Source organism: Nomascus leucogenys, chromosome 13 (assembly GCF_006542625.1).
Source record: "Nomascus leucogenys isolate Asia chromosome 13, Asia_NLE_v1, whole genome shotgun sequence".
Taxonomy (NCBI): domain Eukaryota; kingdom Metazoa; phylum Chordata; class Mammalia; order Primates; family Hylobatidae; genus Nomascus; species Nomascus leucogenys.
In genome coordinates, this window is record NC_044393.1 from 22822415 (window position 1) to 22841335 (window position 18921).

The window sequence follows — 18921 nt, forward strand, 5'->3', positions numbered from 1 at the left end:
TTAGCTGTGACTACAAGCATGTGTGCCACCATGCCAGCTAATTTTTAAATTTTTTGTGGAGACGGAGTCTCCTTATGTTGCCCAGGCTGTTCCCAAACTCCTGGGCTGAAGCAGTCCTGTCTCTTTAATTCTGAGGCCTTTGTATTTATATCACAATCACCTTCTGAGCTTGGGAAAGAACAAATTAGTGCTTACTTTAGAGGTGATAATATCTAACTAGAGTGGGCTATTTCTGTTGGTGACTAGACAAAAATAAGAACTATTTGAGGGGGAAGGCCGGGCGTGGTGGCTGACGCTTATAATCCCAGCACTTTGGGAGGCCAAGGCAGGTGGATCACGAGGTCATTGGCCTCCCAAAGTGCTGGGATTACAGGTATGAGCCACTAGTCCATCCTCTTTTTTCATTTTTAAGAGACAGGGTCTTGCTCTGTTGCCCACATCACTGGACTGCAATGACGGAACCATAGCTCTCACTTCAGCCTCAAACTCCTGGGCTCATGAGATCCTCCCATCTCAGCCTGCCAAGTAGCTAGGACTACATTATCAAACCTTTTTAAAGAACAAAACAAAACACTAGAATAATTCAGGTTGTAAAATCTTTGAACCCACTGTAAGAAAAAAATGTCAAAATAGTTACAGGTAGTGGATGTATTGTCTAGTTGGTATTCAGAGTGTATATAGTCTAAAAGAGAACACTGAATTTAGAATCAGAATATCTGGCTCTTCCAAAAATATGCTGTGTGTGACTGGTCATATCACCTCCCCTTTCTTGCTCAATAGCTCCTCAATACTACAATGGGGGAAGGCCAATAATAACCAACTCAGGAGACTATGGGGATGGATTGAGAGGGATATGGAAGTGCTTTGCAGGCTTTCATGGACTTTGATAATGAAATTGAAGTGAATTCTGTTTTCTTTTCGGTCTTGGAAACTTCCCAGAAAGCCAACTGATTTACTTACGATTGGCTTGGGCAGCAGTAGGGTGGGTGGCTGCATCTGATTTTTGTTTCCAAGGTCAGCGTTTTCCAAAGGAAGGGAAGAGAGAAACATTTAAAACAGAATGTTTTTTAAAAATATAAATTTAAGCTTCATTTGTGATACAAGATTTCTTTTTAAAATATGTCTCGAGCTTTTAATTTTTTTTAAATTATGAAAATGTCAGATGTACATAAGAGCATATATATGAGCCATATATATCCCAACCCAACTTGAACAATTATAAGTTCATGGTCAAATTTATTTCATTTATTTCTACCCATCCCTCATTTTTTTCTAGGGGGTTGAGTTTTTCCTCCCAGTAAATCCTACATAACAAATTATTTTACCCATAAATATTTGAGTGTGCATCACCAACTGATTAAGACTTTCATTTGTAACATAACTGAAATACCATTATCATACATAGCAACATTAACAGTAATTCTTTAATGTCATTTACTGCCTCCTGTGGTAGATGGGCTCCAAAAAATGGAGATGAAACCCCAGCTTCATCTGTGACAGGTAAAGAATAGCCCATTTTCTTAATTTATAGAGAACACTTAACATCCCATAGGAAAATGGACAAAAGATAATTTTATACAAAATCGTCAATGACACGTGAAAAGATATTCAGTCTTGCTCATAAAGACATGTAGGTTCCAAATACTAGTAATTAGTGTTTTATATATCAAATTAACAAAGACTAAAAATAGCAAGAATATGCAGTGATAGTGCATCCTCAGTTCTCTGGTGGTAACAGCGAAAATCAGTACAGTTTACTTGAAAGACAATTTTGTATTTTGCTAACAATATTTAAAATGCCACTGCAATTCTACTTGTAAGAAATTCAGTATTTCAGAAATTCTCAAATGTATAAAAATATGTACAGGGATGGTCACCGAGTCATTGTAATAGTTAAAAACCTGGAGAAATGCAAATGTCTCTTAACAGGAGAATGGTTAAATAAATTATGATGCATCCATAACCTAGAATGCTGAAGTTGTTTAAAAGACTGAGGTAAACTAGAGATGGTGACATGGAAAGATATTGAAATTAAATAATTGTGAGACGAAAACTCAGGGTCAAAATAGGATGTAAAAATACAATTCCATTTTTGGAAATTTTTTTAAAAGAATTAATTATAGTAAGCTATGCCTAGGAAACATACCTGAAATCATATATACTGCACTGTTAACAATGGTTTATCTCTGGGGGTGAATAGGAAGGATTTTCACTTTTCTTTCTTTCTGAGAGAGAGAAATTTCCCTTAGAGCATAATTTGAAACAAAGTAAAAAGGATAAATTTTAAAGTCAGTCTTTCTTGCTAGCAATAAATAGTGGAATGCTACCTATGAATTTTTATTTTGGAATGGGTTGAGGTTTATTTATGGTCTGTTGTACACCACGACTAACTTTTAAATGTTTCATGGTGTAGAATGTGAAGTCAATTACTATAGAATACTCAAGACTATATTCATATCTGTCAGATCAACCTCATAGTAGTCACATTCTTTACATCTTTTTTCTTTGTCCACTTGATCTTTAGAGTATTATCTTAAAATCTCCCACTATAGTTATGTTTCTGTAATTCTGTCAGCTTCTACCATTTTTTCCTTTTTTTTTTTTTTTTTTTTTGACAGTCTCGCTCTGTCACCCAGGCTGGAGTGCAGTGGTGCGATCTCTGCTCACTGCAAGCTCCGCCTCCTGGGTTCACGCCATTCTCCTGCCTCAGCCTCCCGAGTAGCTGGGACTACAGGCGCTCGCCACCACGCCTGGCTAATTTTTTGTATTTTTAGTAGAGATGGGGTTTCACCGTGTTAGCCAGGATGGTCTCGATCTCCTGACCTCGTGATCCACCCTCCTCAGCCTCCCAAAGTGCTGGGATTACAGGCATGAGCCACTGCGCCTGGCCTATTTCCGTTTTTAATGATAAATCCTGGGTGATATGTTCACGAGGGCTGCATGCTGACTATCATAACACTTGGAAAGAGTCCGTCAATAGTTACTTTCTAAATATTTGAATTCTCTTCATTGAATTCTTACTATTCTTCCAATTCATTCCTCAGAATTTTTTAAAGTTCCTAATTCAGTCTATAATTTAAACACTTTGATTTTTATCTAAAAAACTCACATATGTATACTACAGTGCTGAAATATAGTGGCTATTAACTATAGCTTTGCTAATTTGGTGAATTGAGCAATTACCAATTCCCAAAGACAGATTTTTAAAAAAAGTTATGCACTTTTGTTCTTGTTTTCCCATTTATTTATTTGTATTTTTATTTATTTTTTGAGACGGAGCCTTACTCTGTCGCCTAGGCTGGAGTGCAGTGGTGCAATCTTGGCTCACTGCAATCTCTGCCTCCTGGGTTCAAGTGATTCTCCTGCCTCAGCTTCCCAATAGCTGGAATTATAGCCACACATCACCACACCCAGCTAATTTTTTGTTTTTAGTAGAGACGGGGTTTCACCATGTTGTTGGCCAGGCTGGTCTTGAACTCCTGACCTCCAGTTATCCACTTGTTTTGGCCTCCCAAGTGCTGGGATTACAGGCGTGAGCCACTGCCCTGGCCCCATTTAAAAGATCCATTTACAAGGCAGAAGGTTTCAAGACGGGGCATGTAAAGGATTGTACAAAGAATGACAAAATGCAAACGTCACCTGGCCTTTCCTTCTGAATCTCTTTTGGCCCCACCTTACATTTCTATCAGCTCACTTCACTAGGGCTTGACTTAGACAATAACATGTTTCCACATGGTAGTGCCTCATTTATCAGACATGCTCCATGAGTGTCTTTTGGATGAATGATTTTCTAGATAATTAGAACTTTGCCGTTTAAGCACCACTTTTAACCCCTTTAAAAATACATAACAAATAAACCCAAGCTTACCTAAATGGGTAATGTTGCTAAAAACAGCCACCTTAGTAAGCATCCAGGTGGTGGGGATATGGGTGTTCACTGTCAATCTCTTTCAACTTTGCCGTTTGTTTGAACTTTTTCTTCATAAATGCTGGGGGAAAATATTACTTCAAGAGGTCTGTAGCCCTTATTGCAACAATCTGGAGGTTTCTCAGAGAGCTCACTGTGTGGAGTGGTTGAAGTTGCAGGCTCTGGAGCGAGACTGCTTGGGTTCTTATTCAGCTTCTGTCGTCTCCTAGTTGTGTGCGCTTCAGGCAGTCACTGCACTTTTCTGAGCCTTGTCCTTCTTGTCTGTAAAATGAGAATGATTATAGTGCCTTTTCTTGGGTTTATTATGAGTGAAATGAGGGGATGTGTATAAAAGCACTTCTGACAATATGAAACACTCAGTAAACACTGGCTGTGGCTGCCACTGCTGCCACTACTGCTTTTTTGTAATTGCCTGTAGTCAATGGTCCACCTACCCAGAACATGGTTAGCAGTGGTACCCTCCTTAGTCATTTATTTGAATGATAATTTAGGGCTAATTTGAGACTTTAATTTTCCTTTTTTTAAGAGACAAGGTCGTGCTCTGTCATCCAGGCTGGAGTGCAGTGGCAGGATCCTTGCTTACTGTAACTCCAAACTTTTGGGCTCAGGTGATCCTCCCACCTCAGCCTCCTGAGTAGCTGAGACTACAGGCGCACACCATTGTTCCTGACTAATTTTTTACAATTTTTTTGTAGAGATGGGGTCTCCCTGTGTTGCCCAGGCTAATCGCGAACTCCTGGCCTCAAATGAGCCTCCTACCTTGGCTTCCCAAAGTGCTGGGATTACAGACGTGAGCTGCTGTGCCTGGCCAAGACTTAATTTTGAATGACATTGGGACTGTTGCCAAAAATCAAATCCATCTTCATGTTGTCCACTTCTCAGCCTTAGTAAGTAAAATACCAGGAACACTATATGCCTTTTCCTCAGTGAAACCCAGTTCCCATTACAAATAGCAGTTCTGGCCCTGTGCCTGGGGTGCTTGGTTGTGTTGCTAGGGCTCTGCAGTTAGCTTCTCCTGAGTTCTGCTGCCTGGCCTTCTGGTGTGCTCATGTTCTTTTTCCTTTGTGTTGGTGCTCCTTCCAGATGGTAGGTCTGCATCTCTCTTCCCTCTCCTCTGGCAAACCTGATGTTCACAGGCACTGCCATTCAGCTTCTCTAGGGCCGCAGTAAATATTACCAAGGTGAGTCAGGAAGTAGCACAGAACTGTGTCACCTATATTGAAACCTTAGAAATGTAAATGCTGACCCTCTTCTATAGAACTGAGTGCTATAATTTACTGTCCTCTACCTTTCTTGGTTTTGATGTCCTTCTTGAGGTTTTTATCATATTCAGAGTTGTGCAGCCATCCCCACTATCTAATTTCAGAACATTTTCATCGCCCAGTGACTCATTAGCAGCGACTCCCCCTTCTCCCCTACTCTCAGTCCCTGGCAACCACTAATCTACTATCTGCCTCTATGGACTTGCCTCTTCTGGATATTTCATATAAATGGGAATCATACAGTATGTGACATTTTGTGTCTGACTTCTTTCACTTAGCATCAGGATCATCCATGTTGCAGCATGCATCAGAACTTCATTCCTTTTTATGGCTGAAGAATCCATCGTATGGATATATCATATTTTACTTACCCATTCACCAGCTGATAGACATTTGGGTTGTTTCCACCTTTTGGCCATCATTTGAATAATGCTGCTATGAACATTTGTGTACATATTTTGGGGTGGACATGTTTTTATTTATACTGTGTATATACTTAGGAATTAAATGGCTGGTTTTTTTTTTTGTTTTTTTTTTTTTTTTTGAGACAGAGTTTAGCTCTTGTTGCCCAGGCTGGAGTGCAATGGCACTATCTTGGCTCACTGCAACCTCCGCCTCCCAGGTTCAAGCAATTCTCCTGCCTCAGCCTCCTGAGTAGCTGGGATTACAGGCATGCACCACCATGCCTGGCTAATTTAGCATTTTTAGTAGAGACGGGGTTTCTCTGTGTTGGTCAGGCTGATCTTGAACTCCTGGCCTCAGGTGATCCACCCGCCTTGGCCTCCCAAAGTGCTAGGATTACAGGCGTGAGCCACTGCGCCCGGTCAAATTGCTGGATCTTATGGCAACTCTATATTTAACATTTTGTTTGCCAAACAGTTTTCCAAAGTAGCTACACCATTTTACATTTTCATCAGCAATACATGAGGGCTCCAGTTTTTCTGCATCCTCACCTATACTTGTTATCTGTCGCTATAATTACAGCCATCTTGGTGGGTGTGAAGTGGTATCTCACTGTGGTTTTGATTTGTGTTTTCCTAATAACTAATGATGTTGAGCACTTTTTTATGTGCTTGACTGGCCATTTGTATATCTTCTTTGGAGAAACCTCTATTCAAATCCTTTACCCATTTAAAAATTTTCTTTCTATGGTTGAGTTGTAAGAGTTATTTATATAATCTGGATATACTTTACCAGATATACGATTTGCAAATCTTTTCTTTCTGTGGATTGTCTGTCTTTTCACTTTCTTGATGGTGACCTTTGAAGAATGCAAGTTTTTAATTTTGATGACATCCAATTTATCTGTTTTTTCTTTCGTCATTTGTGCTTTCAGATATTCTACTTGATGTCTTCCATAACTTGTCTGAAAATCTGATTTGCTCACTGGGTCCATAACTGCATTATTTTTAGTTTCCCTGATTTGGGATCATAAAGCACTTGATTTAAAATGTTTGCCAATGATATATACAAAGGAGCTTAGAAATGTTGATGCTCTTTGAGATGGTAAGCCCATTCCTGTTCACTTAACCTCAGGAAATAATTTGATAGAAGAAAAACATTCTGTATGCCCAGAGATGTTCGTTTCACCATCACCCATGAGATTGGCATGCTTTTCAACAGCAGGGGTGGATAAGTCAAATCCATTGTGGTACATTATTAGGTAGCTATTAAATGTTATACTTATGAAGTTTGTGTAACAGAAATGTTTATAATGTAATGTTTGGTGAAAAAAGCACAAATGTTTGCTCATTGTGATAAAAATATGTATAAAATATCTGTACTAAATGAGAAGGCATACAAAGTTATAGACTTATTAAATTTTATTTAAATTACACTTTATCTTTATAATTAAAAATTAAGTAAAAAATGTGTGCATGATATTTCAAATTGGTGGGGGAAGGGGTGACAAGTTGTTAGAGTGGGTTTATGTTTACCCTCACCTTCAAATTTTTAAAAATTATTTTCATCATAAAATAGCCATGTTGAATAGAGATATTTTAATTTTCTTTACATCTTTGTATCAAATCCAAATACTGATAACTTGATTTTAGTATTAGAATTACTATTGTTTAGTCAAATTATAATTAGAGCATCATAATTTGCTAAAATGAAAAGTAATAATGGTGATTATCATTATATATTAGTAATAGGGCTCACAGAAGCCCTTTTCTCATGGCATCCTGTGAAACAATTATTATTATTATTTCTTTTTGAGGTATCAACTCTTTAATTTAGGTCTTTTATATATAAAACCATTGGTTTTGTTTTCAGGTTAGTTTTCTGCCTTAGCTGTTTTCTTTCTTAGCATTTTAAAAGTGTGAAGTCAATCTGTTTTATTAAAAGTTCAATACATCTAAATTCACAGGTAAAAGATGTTATGTAATGTCTGGATAGTGTAATGATTATTTGTTTCTGGTTTCCTCTTCTTTCTTCTTTCCTTTCTTTTTAAAAAATACTTAAAAGCATATGTGAAGATTACTTACAATTCTTTTTTTTATTATACTTTAAGTTCTAGGGTACATGTGCACAACATGCAGGTTTGTTACATATGTATACATGTGCCATGTTGGTGTGCTGCACCTGTTAACTTGTCATTTACATTAGGTATATCTCCTAATGCTATCTCTCTCCCCACCCCACGACAGGCCCCGGTGTGTGATGTTCCCCACCCTGTGTCCAAGTATTCTCATTGTTCAATTCCCACCTATGAGTGAGAACATGCGGTGTTTGGTTTTCTGTCCTTGTGATAGTCTGCTCAGAATGATGGTTTCTAGCTTCATCCATGTCCCTACAAAGGACATGAACTCATCATTTTTTATGGCTGCATAGTATTCCATGGTGTATATGTGCCACATTTTCTTAATCCAGTCTATCATTGTTGGACATTTGGGTTGGTTCCAAGTCTTTGCTATTGTGAATAGTGCCGCAATAAACATACGTGTGCATGTGTCTTTATAGCAGCATGATTTATAATCCTTTGGGTATATGCCCAGTAATGGGATGGCTGGGTCAAATGGTATTTCCAGTTCTAGATCCTTGAGGAATGGCCACACTGTCTTCCACAATGGTTGAACTAGTTTACAGTCCCACCAACAGTGTAAAAGTGTTCCTATTTCTCCACATCCTCTCCAGCACCTGTTGTTTCCTGACTTTTTAATGATGGCCATTCTAACTGGTGTGAGATGGTATCTCTGTGGTTTTGATTTGCATTTCTCTGATGGCCAGTGATGATGAGCATTTTTTCATGTGTCTTTTGGCTACATAAATGTCTTCTTTTGAGAAGTGTCTGTTCATATCCTTTGCACCCTTGTTGATGGGGTTGTTTGATTTTTTTCTTGTAAATTTGTTTAAGTTCTTTGTAGATTCTGGATATTAGCCCTTTGTGAAATGGGTAGATTGCAAAAATTTTCTCCCATTGTGTAGGTTGCCTGTTCACTCTGATGGTGGTTTCTTTTGATGTGCAGAAGCTCTTTAGTTTAATTAGATCCCATTTGTCAATTTTGGCTTTTGTTGCCATTGCTTTTGGTGTTTTAGATGTGAAGTCCTTGCCCATGCCTATGTCCTGAATGGTATTGCCTAGGTTTTCTTCTAGGGTTTTTATGGTTTTAGGTCTAACATTTAAATCTTTAATCCATCTTGAATTAATTTTTGTATAAGGTGTAAGGAAGGGATCCAGTTTCAGCTTTCTACATATGGCTGGCCAGTTTTCCCAGCACCATTTATTAAATAAGGAATCCTTTCCCCATTTCTTGTTTTTGTCGGTTTGTCAAAGATCAGATGGTTGTAGATGTGTGGTATTATTTCTGAGGGCTCTGTTCTGTTCCATTGGTCTATATCCCTGTTTTGGTACCAGTACCATGCTGTTTTGGTTACTGTAGCCTTGTAGTATAGTATAGTTTGAAGTCAAGTAGCATGATGCCTCCAACTTTGTTCTTTTGGCTTAGGATAGTCTTGGCAATGCGGGCTCTTTTTTGGTTCCATATGACCTTTAAAGTAGTTTTTTCCAATCTGTGAAGAAAGTCATTGGTAGCTTGATGGGGATGGCATTGAATCTATAAATTACCTTGGGCAGTATGGCCATTTTCATGATATTGATTCTTCCTATCCATGAGCATGGAATGTTCTTCCATTTGTTTGTGTCCTCTTATTTCATTGAGCAGTGGTTTGTAGTTCTCCTTGAAGAGGTCCTTCACGTCCCTTGTAAGTTGGATTCCTAGGTATTTTGTTCTCTTTGAAGCAATTGTGAATGAGAGTTCACTCATGATTTGGCTCTCTGTTTGTCTGTTATTGGTGTATCGGAATGCTTGTGATTTTTGCACATTGATTTTGTATCCTGAAACTTTGCTGAAGTTGCTTATCAGCTTAAGGAGATTTTGGGCTGAGACGATGGGGTTTTCTAAATATACAATCATGTCATCTGCAAACAGGGACAATTTGACTTCCTCTTTTCCTAATCGAATACTCTTTATTTCTTTCTCTTGCCTGATTGCCCTGGCCAGAACTTCCAACACTATGTTGAATAGGAGTGGTGAGAGAGGGCACTCCTATCTTGTGCCAGTTTTCAAAGGGAATGCTTCCAGTTTTTGCCCATTCAGTATGATATTGGCTGTGGGTTTGTCATAAATAGCTCTTATTATTTTGAGATACGTCCCATCAGTACTTAGTTTATTGAGAGTTTTTAACATTAAGGGCTGTTGAATTTTGTCAAAGGCCTTTTCTGCATCTATTGAGATAATCATGTGGTTTTTGTCTTTGGTTCTGTTTATATGATGGATTACGTTTATTGATTTGCATATGTTGAACCAGCCTTGCATCCCAGGGCTGAAGCCAACTTGGTCGTGGTGGATAAGCTTTTTGATGTGCTGCTGGATTCGGTTTGCCAGTATTTTATTGAGGATTTTTGCATCAATGTTCATCAGGGATATTGGTCTAAAATTCTCTTTTTTTGTTGTGTCTCTGCCAGGCTTTCATATCAGGACAATGTTGGCCTCATAAAATGAGTTAGGGAGGATTCCCTCTTTTTCTATTGATTGGAATCGTTTCAGAAGGAATAGTACCAGCTCCTGTTTGTACTGTGGTAGAATTCGGCTGTGGATCCATCTGGTCCTGGACTTTTTTTGGTTGGTAGGCTATTGATTATTGCCTCAATTTCAGAACCTGTTATTTGTGTATTCAGAGATTCAACTTCTTCCTGGTTTAGTCTTGGGGGGGTGTATGTGTCCAGAAATTTATCCATTTCTTCTAGATTTTCTAGTTTATTTGCATAGAGGTGTTTATAGTATTCTCTGATGGTAGTTTGTATTTCTGTGGGATCGGTGGTGATATCCCCTTTATTGTTTTTTATTGCATCTATTTGATTCTTCTCTCTTTTCTTCTTTATTAGTCTTGCTAGTGGTCTATCAATTTTGATGTTTTCAAAAAACCAGCTCCTGGATTCATTGATTTTTTGAAGGGTTTTTTATGTCTCTATCTCCTTCAGTTCTGCTCTGATCTTAGTTATTTCTTGCCTTCTGCTAGCTTTTGAATGTGTTTGCTCTTGCTTCTCTAGTTCTTTTAATTGTGATGTTAGGGTGTCAATTTTAGATCTTTCCTGCTTTCTCTTGTGGGCATTTAGTGCTATAAATTTCCCTCTACACACTGCTTTAAATGTGTCCCAGAGATTCTGGTATGTTGTGTCTTTGTTCTCGTTGGTTTCAAAGAACATCTTTATTTTTGCCTTCATTTCGTTATGTACCCAGTAGTCATTCAGGAGCAGGTTGTTCAGTTTCCATGTAGTTGAGCGGTTTTGAGTGAGTTTCTTAATCCTGAGTTCTAGTTTGATTGCACTGTGGTCTGAGAGACAGTTTATTATAATTTTTGTTCTTTTACATTTGCTGAGGAGTGCTTTACTTCCAACTGTGTGGTCAATTTAGGAATAAGCGTGATGTGGTGCTGAGAAGAATGTATATTCTGTTGATTTGGGGTGGAGAATTCTATAGATGTCTATTAGGTCTGCTTGGTGCTTCTAGCCCATTCACATTTAAGGTTAATATTGTTATGTGTGAATTTGATCCTGTCATTATGATGTTAGCTGGTTATTTTGCTCGTTAGTTGATGCAGTTTCTTTCTAGCATTGATGGGCCTTACAATTTGGCATGTTTTTGCAGTGGCTAGTACCAGTTGTTCCTTTCCATGTTTAGTGCTTCCTTCAGGAGCTCTTGTAAGGCAGGCCTGGTGGTGACAAAATCTCTCAGCATTTGTCTGTAAAGGATTTTATTTCTCCTTCACTTATGAAGCTTAGTTTGGCTGGATGTAAAATTCTGGGTTGAAAATTCTTTTCTTTAAGAATGTTGAATATTGGCCCCCACTTCTCTTCTGGCTTGTAGAGTTTCTGCCGAGAGATCCGCTGTTATTCTGATGGGCTTCCTTTTGTGGGTAACCCGACCTTTCTCTCTGGCTGCCATTAACATTTTTTCCTTCATTTCAACTTTGGTGAATCTGACAATTATGTGTCTTGGAGTTGCTTTTCTCGAGGAGTATCTTTGTGGTGTTCTCTGTATTTCCTTAATTTGAATGTTGGCCTGCCTTGCTAGGTTGGGGAAGTTCTCCTGGATAATATCCTGAAGAGTGTTTTCCAACTTGGTTCCATTCTCCCTGTCATTTTCAGGTACACCAATCAGACGTAGATTTGGTCTTTTCACACAGTCCCATATTTCTTGGAGGCTTTGTTCGTTTCTTTTTTCTCTTTTCTCTCTAAACTTCTCGCTTCATTTCATTCATTTGATCTTCAATCACTGATACCCTTTCTTCCACTTGATCAAATCAGCTATTGAAGCTTGTGCATGCGTCACGTAGTTCTCATGCCATGGTTTTCAGCTCCATCAGGTCATTTAAGGTCTTCTCTACACTGTTCATTCTAGTTAGCCATTCATCTAATCTTTTTTCAAGGTTTTTAGCTTCTTTGTGATGGGTTTGAGCATCCTCCTTTAGCTCAGAGAAGTTTGTTATTACTGATCGTCTGAAGCCCTCTTCTCTCAACTCGTCAAAGCCATTCTCCATCCAGCTTTATTCCGTTGCAGGCGAGGAGCTGCGTTCCTTTGGAGGAGAAGAGGCACTCTGATTTTTAGAATTTTCAGCTTTTCTGCTCTGGTTTCTCCCCATCTTTGTGGTTTTATCTACCTTTGGTCTTTGATGATGGTGGCGTCCAGATGGGGTTTTGGTGTGGATGTCCTTTCTGTTTGTTAGTTTTCCTTCTAACAGTCAGGACCCTCAGCTGCAGGTCTGTTGGAGTTTTCTGGAAGTCCACTCCAGACCCTGTTTGCCTGGGTATCAGCAGCGGAGGCTGCAGAACAGCAAATACTGCAGAACGGCAGATGTTGCTGTCTGATCTTCCCTCTGGAAGCTTCATCTCAGAGGGGCACCCAGCTGTATGAGGTGTCAGTTGGCCCCTACTGGGAGGTGCCTCCCAGTTAGGCTACTCGGGGGTCAGGGACCCACTTGGGGAGGCAGTCCGACTGTTCTCAGATCTCAAGGTGAGACCACACTTTGAGTGGTCGTACACAGAGAATGTATAGCTTGCTGGGCCACAAACTGGTTCTGTGGATTCCCTGACCCTCTGACCTTTGGTTTCATCTCAGTAACAGTGGTCCGGGGTACATAACAGCCGGTAACTGTAAGGTGATTGCTTTTCTGTGGCCTGGAATAAGTGTGGCAGGCAAGGAAAGGCTACAGAGGCCTGGCTCTTACAGCAGCCAGTCTTCCCAGCCACCCCCGCCCACCCCACCCCTTTCGCTCACACACTGCAGCTAACTTGGTCCCTGGGCCTGGCTTGGGAGAGACAGAGGCGTCATCTTGTTCTCATATGTGGGAAGGCTATGAAAATAAAACCCCGTGTTGGTCCAAAATGTAAACAAGAATTACACTAGGATCTTTTGTTCTCACTCTGACATGGTCAGAATTAATTTGGAGGCCCAAAAAGAGGGCGTTTTGTTTTTTAATCTGAATTACTTAATGCAATGATATGTAGGGGGTGGTGGGGAAGAAACAAAAATACGTTGCTTAAGTCTATCAGTTGGTATTGGACCATCCCCAGGTCATTCTTCAGGGTCCAGTTTTTGTCATTAGGGGGTTCCTAACTTAGACTTCACATCCAAGTTGCTGATTGAACTTACTGTGAAAAGACCTAGATGGTAGAAGGCAAGCAGTGGAATGTGTCTGGTTATCCGAGAAATATACAGAAAGCACTTAAGAGAACTTAATCATTTTTTTCTCCCTTTCCTTAGATTGAATAGGGAAAACCTGCTTTCTGCAAACAACTGAAAAAGCTGCACTTAGAAACTGTTTCTTTGGCCCTCATCGAGAAGCTGGAACTTGTATTGTGAGGCCCCTTATGGGACAAGCTCTCAACTGCTGATCACCCAGTGATTGTCACCATGGCCAGCAAGAGGAAATCCACCACACCATGTATGATCCCAGTGAAGACGGTGGTGTTGCAAGATGCCAGCATGGAGGCCCAGCCCGCTGAGACCTTGCCTGAAGGACCCCAGCAGGATCTGCCCCCAGAAGCATCTGCTGCCAGCAGTGAGGCAGCGCAGAACCCCAGCAGTACTGATGGCTCTGCACTGGCCAATGGGCATCGGAGCACTTTAGATGGCTATTTATATTCCTGTAAATACTGCGATTTCAGATCCCATGACATGACCCAATTTGTGGGACATATGAACTCAGAGCACACAGACTTTAATAAAGACCCAACTTTTGTATGCAGTGGGTGCAGTTTTCTGGCAAAAACCCCTGAGGGGCTTTCCTTGCACAATGCCACATGTCACTCTGGGGAAGCCAGCTTTGTGTGGAACGTGGCCAAGCCAGACAATCATGTGGTTGTGGAGCAGAGCATCCCTGAGAGCACCAGCACTCCTGACCTAGTGGGTGAGCCCAGTGCTGAAGGGGCCGATGGACAGGCAGAAATCATCATTACCAAAACTCCAATCATGAAGATAATGAAAGGCAAAGCTGAAGCCAAAAAAATTCATACACTCAAGGAGAATGTCCCTAGCCAGCCTGTGGGTGAGGCCTTACCAAAGCTGTCAACCGGAGAAATGGAGGTGAGAGAGGGGGACCATTCCTTCATCAATGGGGCAGTTCCAGTCAGCCAGGCATCTGCCAGCTCTGCAAAAAACCCCCATGCTGCCAACGGACCCCTGATAGGAACAGTGCCAGTTTTGCCAGCTGGCATAGCACAGTTCCTCTCCCTCCAGCAGCAGCCGCCAGTGCATGCCCAACACCATGCTCACCAGCCACTGCCCACGGCCAAGGCCCTTCCCAAAGTGATGATCCCCCTGAGCAGCATTCCAACGTACAATGCAGCCATGGACTCTAACAGCTTCCTGAAGAACTCCTTCCACAAGTTCCCCTACCCCACCAAAGCCGAGCTCTGCTATTTGACTGTGGTGACCAAGTATCCAGAAGAACAGCTCAAGATCTGGTTCACAGCCCAAAGGCTGAAGCAGGGGATCAGCTGGTCCCCTGAGGAGATTGAGGATGCCCGGAAAAAGATGTTCAATACAGTCATCCAGTCTGTGCCTCAGCCCACAATTACGGTTCTAAATACCCCACTTGTCGCCAGTGCTGGCAATGTCCAGCATCTCATCCAGGCCGCTCTCCCAGGTCACGTTGTGGGGCAGCCAGAGGGTACAGGAGGGGGACTTCTGGTCACTCAGCCATTGATGGCCAATGGGTTGCAAGCAACAAGTTCCTCTCTCCCCCTCACGGTGACATCTGTCCCCAAGCAGCCAGGTGTGGCACCCATTAACACTGTGTGTTCAAATACAACGTCAGCTGTGAAGGTGGTCAATGCGGCCCAGTCGCTCCTCACGGCCTGCCCCAGCATAACCTCCCAAGCCTTCCTTGATGCTAGCATCTACAAAAATAAGAAATCTCATGAACAGCTGTCAGCTCTGAAAGGGAGCTTCTGTCGGAACCAGTTCCCAGGGCAGAGCGAAGTTGAACATCTCACCAAAGTGACCGGCCTCAGTACCAGAGAGGTGCGGAAATGGTTCAGTGATCGCAGATACCACTGCCGGAACTTGAAGGGCTCCAGAGCGATGATGCCTGGAGATCACAGCTCCATCATCATTGACTCTGTGCCAGAGGTGTCCTTCTCCCCATCGTCCAAGGTCCCTGAGGTAACCTGCATCCCGACAACAGCCACACTAGCAACCCACCCTTCTGCCAAACGACAATCTTGGCACCAGACTCCTGACTTCACACCAACCAAATACAAGGAGAGAGCCCCTGAGCAGCTCAGAGCCCTGGAGAGCAGTTTTGCACAAAACCCTCTTCCTCTTGATGAGGAACTGGACCGCCTGAGAAGTGAAACCAAAATGACCCGAAGAGAAATTGATAGCTGGTTTTCAGAGAGACGCAAAAAAGTGAATGCTGAGGAGACCAAGAAGGCTGAGGAGAATGCCTCTCAGGAGGAAGAGGAGGCTGCTGAGGATGAGGGAGAAGAGGATTTGGCCAGTGAGTTAAGGGTCTCTGGTGAAAATGGCTCTCTGGAAATGCCCAGCAGCCATGTCTTGGCAGAGCGCAAAGTCAGCCCCATTAAAATCAACCTGAAGAACCTGCGGGTCACTGAAGCCAATGGCAGGAACGAGATTCCAGGGCTGGGTGCCTGTGACCCTGAGGACGATGGGTCAAACAAACTGGCAGAGCAGCTCCCAGGCAAAGTGAGCTGCAAAAAGACTGCCCAGCAGCGGCACTTGCTGCGGCAGCTCTTTGTCCAGACACAGTGGCCAAGCAACCAGGACTATGACTCCATCATGGCCCAGACGGGTCTGCCACGGCCAGAGGTGGTGCGCTGGTTTGGAGATAGCAGGTACGCACTGAAGAACGGCCAACTCAAATGGTACGAAGACTATAAGCGAGGCAACTTCCCACCAGGGCTACTGGTCATTGCCCCTGGCAACCGGGAGCTCCTGCAGGACTATTACATGACACACAAGATGCTGTACGAAGAGGACCTGCAGAACCTCTGTGACAAGACCCAGATGAGCTCCCAGCAGGTCAAGCAGTGGTTTGCTGAGAAAATGGGGGAGGAGACCAGAGCCGTGGCAGACACAGGCAGTGAGGACCAGGGCCCTGGTACTGGTGAGCTCACAGCAGTTCACAAAGGGATGGGTGACACCTATTCAGAGGTGTCTGAGAACAGTGAGTCGTGGGAGCCCAGTGTCCCTGAGGCCAGCTCAGAGCCCTTTGACACATCGAGTCCCCAGGCTGGACGTCAGCTCGGTAAGGAGTCCACAGGGGCCATGGCTATCCTGTGTGGGTAAGGGGAGGAGGCACTTATGGTTGGGCACTGAATTTACTGCACAGGGGCATCTGCTGTCTATAAGGCTGCCTGGCAGCAGCATTAACTGCCTGGCTGCTTCAGAGGACAACTAGTAGCAGAAGCCATAGGAACATAATATGATAAATGGTTGAGAGCTGTTTTTTGTTTCATGTGTTTTTAAAAACCTGTGCAGCGGAAGGAATATGGTGACCCTAAAGGGGTCCAAGCTTTTCTAGCCATTTCTTAGCAATAGGAGAACAGGTCAAAACATCCTCTGAGTCGGGCAGATCCACAGCCACTGGGTAGGAGACAGCAATAGGACATGAGTTGAAATTCAGCTCAAATTGATGAAAAGGAAAGAGAGCCTTTAATTGTCCTTAGATACATAATGTGCTTTTTTCTGATGATGAAAGTCTTGTGTTTCTCTGGTTATGCTTGATGTAGAAGAAATGTTTAGTATAATGGAAAATCACCTTCCTTCTTTGACATACATGGAATCAAAAGCTTGAATTTTGTTCCTCAGTTTTTCTGGATCATACTCAAAAGCAAAATATATTATAGAAGATTATTTTTATTTAAGACATAGTTTTGAAATCACAGACAAGTCATGTAATTACATGTTGATTTTCTAGGTTCCTGGTCACTGAGTTCCCAGCCTCTCCCTTCCCTCCTTACCCTTTGACATTTGTGTTCTCATTAGAGACCCCATCAGAGGGCAGCCAGAAGCTCAGGTGAGAGCCAGGAGGGCGGAGTGTTGTAGAAGCTGAAGGGATTGGGGGTTCCAAAATGGCAGCATTGCTAGCTGAGTTGGCAATGGTGGGAGGGGGTACAGAAGACAGTGTTTGTGGTGTTGGGCAATGTGATGGTTCCCTGGTCACTTTGGCATGAGCTGTCTCAGTGTGGGGCCTTGTGTTTGGCACCTCATCCCCAGGGCCAACCATAGTGCCCTATCCCTCAGAAATCCCACAGAATTTCCTGGATGGTGTTCCATTTTTTCCATAAAATAGCCAATCATTGTTGTTTGTTTATTTTGGCCTGGCAAATCCCAGCTCCTCCACCCCAGTTGCTTTCTACTTAGGATGTCTTAAAAAGGACAAAATTCTTTTTCTTTCTCTGAATATTTTAAATTCATTTGAACACAACAGTTTGAAACATAGTTATGCTATTGTTTCTTTACTGAGTTAAGGAAAAAGAGACTTCCTTTTTGGCCCATAATTTGGTGGGGTGGGGGCGGGGAGTACCATGTCATCCATCTGTTTAGCATTTGCAGAAAACCTGTTCTTCTCATGTTCACATACTAAGGTAAAATCTAGTTCCACAAAGCCCACAGTGAGCGCAAACACCTGGTGGAGCCCAAAGCCACTGGTCAGCAGTTAGGGTAGGAGTACACAGGGCCACTGGCTCCCTTATGGCCTCCTCCAACTGCAGCCATGTTTTCAACAGGGCAACAACAAAACACTCCCCTCCTTTGGGGCCCACAGCTCACAGCCTGCTTTATAAAGTAGCTGATGGCACACCCTGGAGTCAGAACAACAGGTTTTTATGGCTGGTTTGACCTTTTTATAATGCAGAGCAGGTAGTCTCTCCTACAAGTCTTTGTCCAAGTTTGTAAGTTGGTCCTTATGTTATACCCAGCTCTATGCTTCTTGTGATATACCAGTAGGCCAGGGTGTCATGCTCAAGAGAGGTGAGGATGTTTGAACAAGTTTATTACAAAAGCTGACATGGAGAATGATGTTATGGAAGATGGCAGTAGCAGCACCAGGAATCTTTTCCTCCACCAAAACAATTGAGCTGGCAGTAATTGTCTCAAGCAACTGTTTTGGGACTCAGAAGTCTAGTTGAACACTTGTAACATCCAGGGAAGAGCTTGATGGAGAGGCTTATAAATTTTGATGTTTTTTTTTTTGTTTCACATAGCAGCATCCCCAAGCTCTGCAGCAGGCAACTGTGGAAAATGTTCCTGGTGCAGACTGTCAGTGCCAGGGTGGGCAATGACAACTTTGTCCTCCAGAAGTCAAGTTTTTGTGGCCAGGTGTGGTGGTGGCTCACACCTGTAATCCCAGCACTTTGGGAGGCCGAGGTGGGTGGATCACTTGAGGTCAGGAGTTTGAGACCAGCCTGGCCAACATGGTAAAACCCTGTCTCTATTAAAAATACAAAAATTAGCCAGGCATGGTGGTGAGTGCCTGTAATCCCAGCTATTTGGGAGGCCGAGGCAGGAGAATCACTTGAACCTGGGAGGCAGAAGTTGCAGTGAGCCAAGATGACACCACTGTGTCCCAGCCTGGGCAACAGAGTGAGGCTCCATTGCAAAAAAAAAAAAAAAAAAGTTTTTTGATTTCTGATTACTGCATTTAATCACTGAGGGGGCCAGTGCAGAGGCTGATCATTGTCTCAACGCCCTTGGGCAGACGGAG

The 18921-nt window shown here is 42.3% G+C and overlaps 1 protein-coding gene across 8 annotated transcripts in view; it reads left to right on the forward strand.

The window, feature by feature from the left end:
- Positions 1-18921, forward strand: part of ZHX3 (zinc fingers and homeoboxes 3) — a 145116-nt gene that overhangs the window by 105525 nt on the left and 20670 nt on the right. For 5 of the 8 annotated variants that reach the window (XM_030826060.1, XM_030826065.1, XM_030826064.1 and 2 more), the window contains exon 3: positions 13455-16235. In XM_030826060.1, the coding sequence (XP_030681920.1) occupies positions 13605-16235 (2631 nt within the window). In that variant the 5' untranslated portion in view covers positions 13455-13604. Of the gene's footprint in view, positions 1-13454; positions 16462-18921 lie in introns of all 8 variants that reach the window. The other 3 variants (XM_030826066.1, XM_030826068.1, XM_030826067.1) reach the window with 1 other exon arrangement.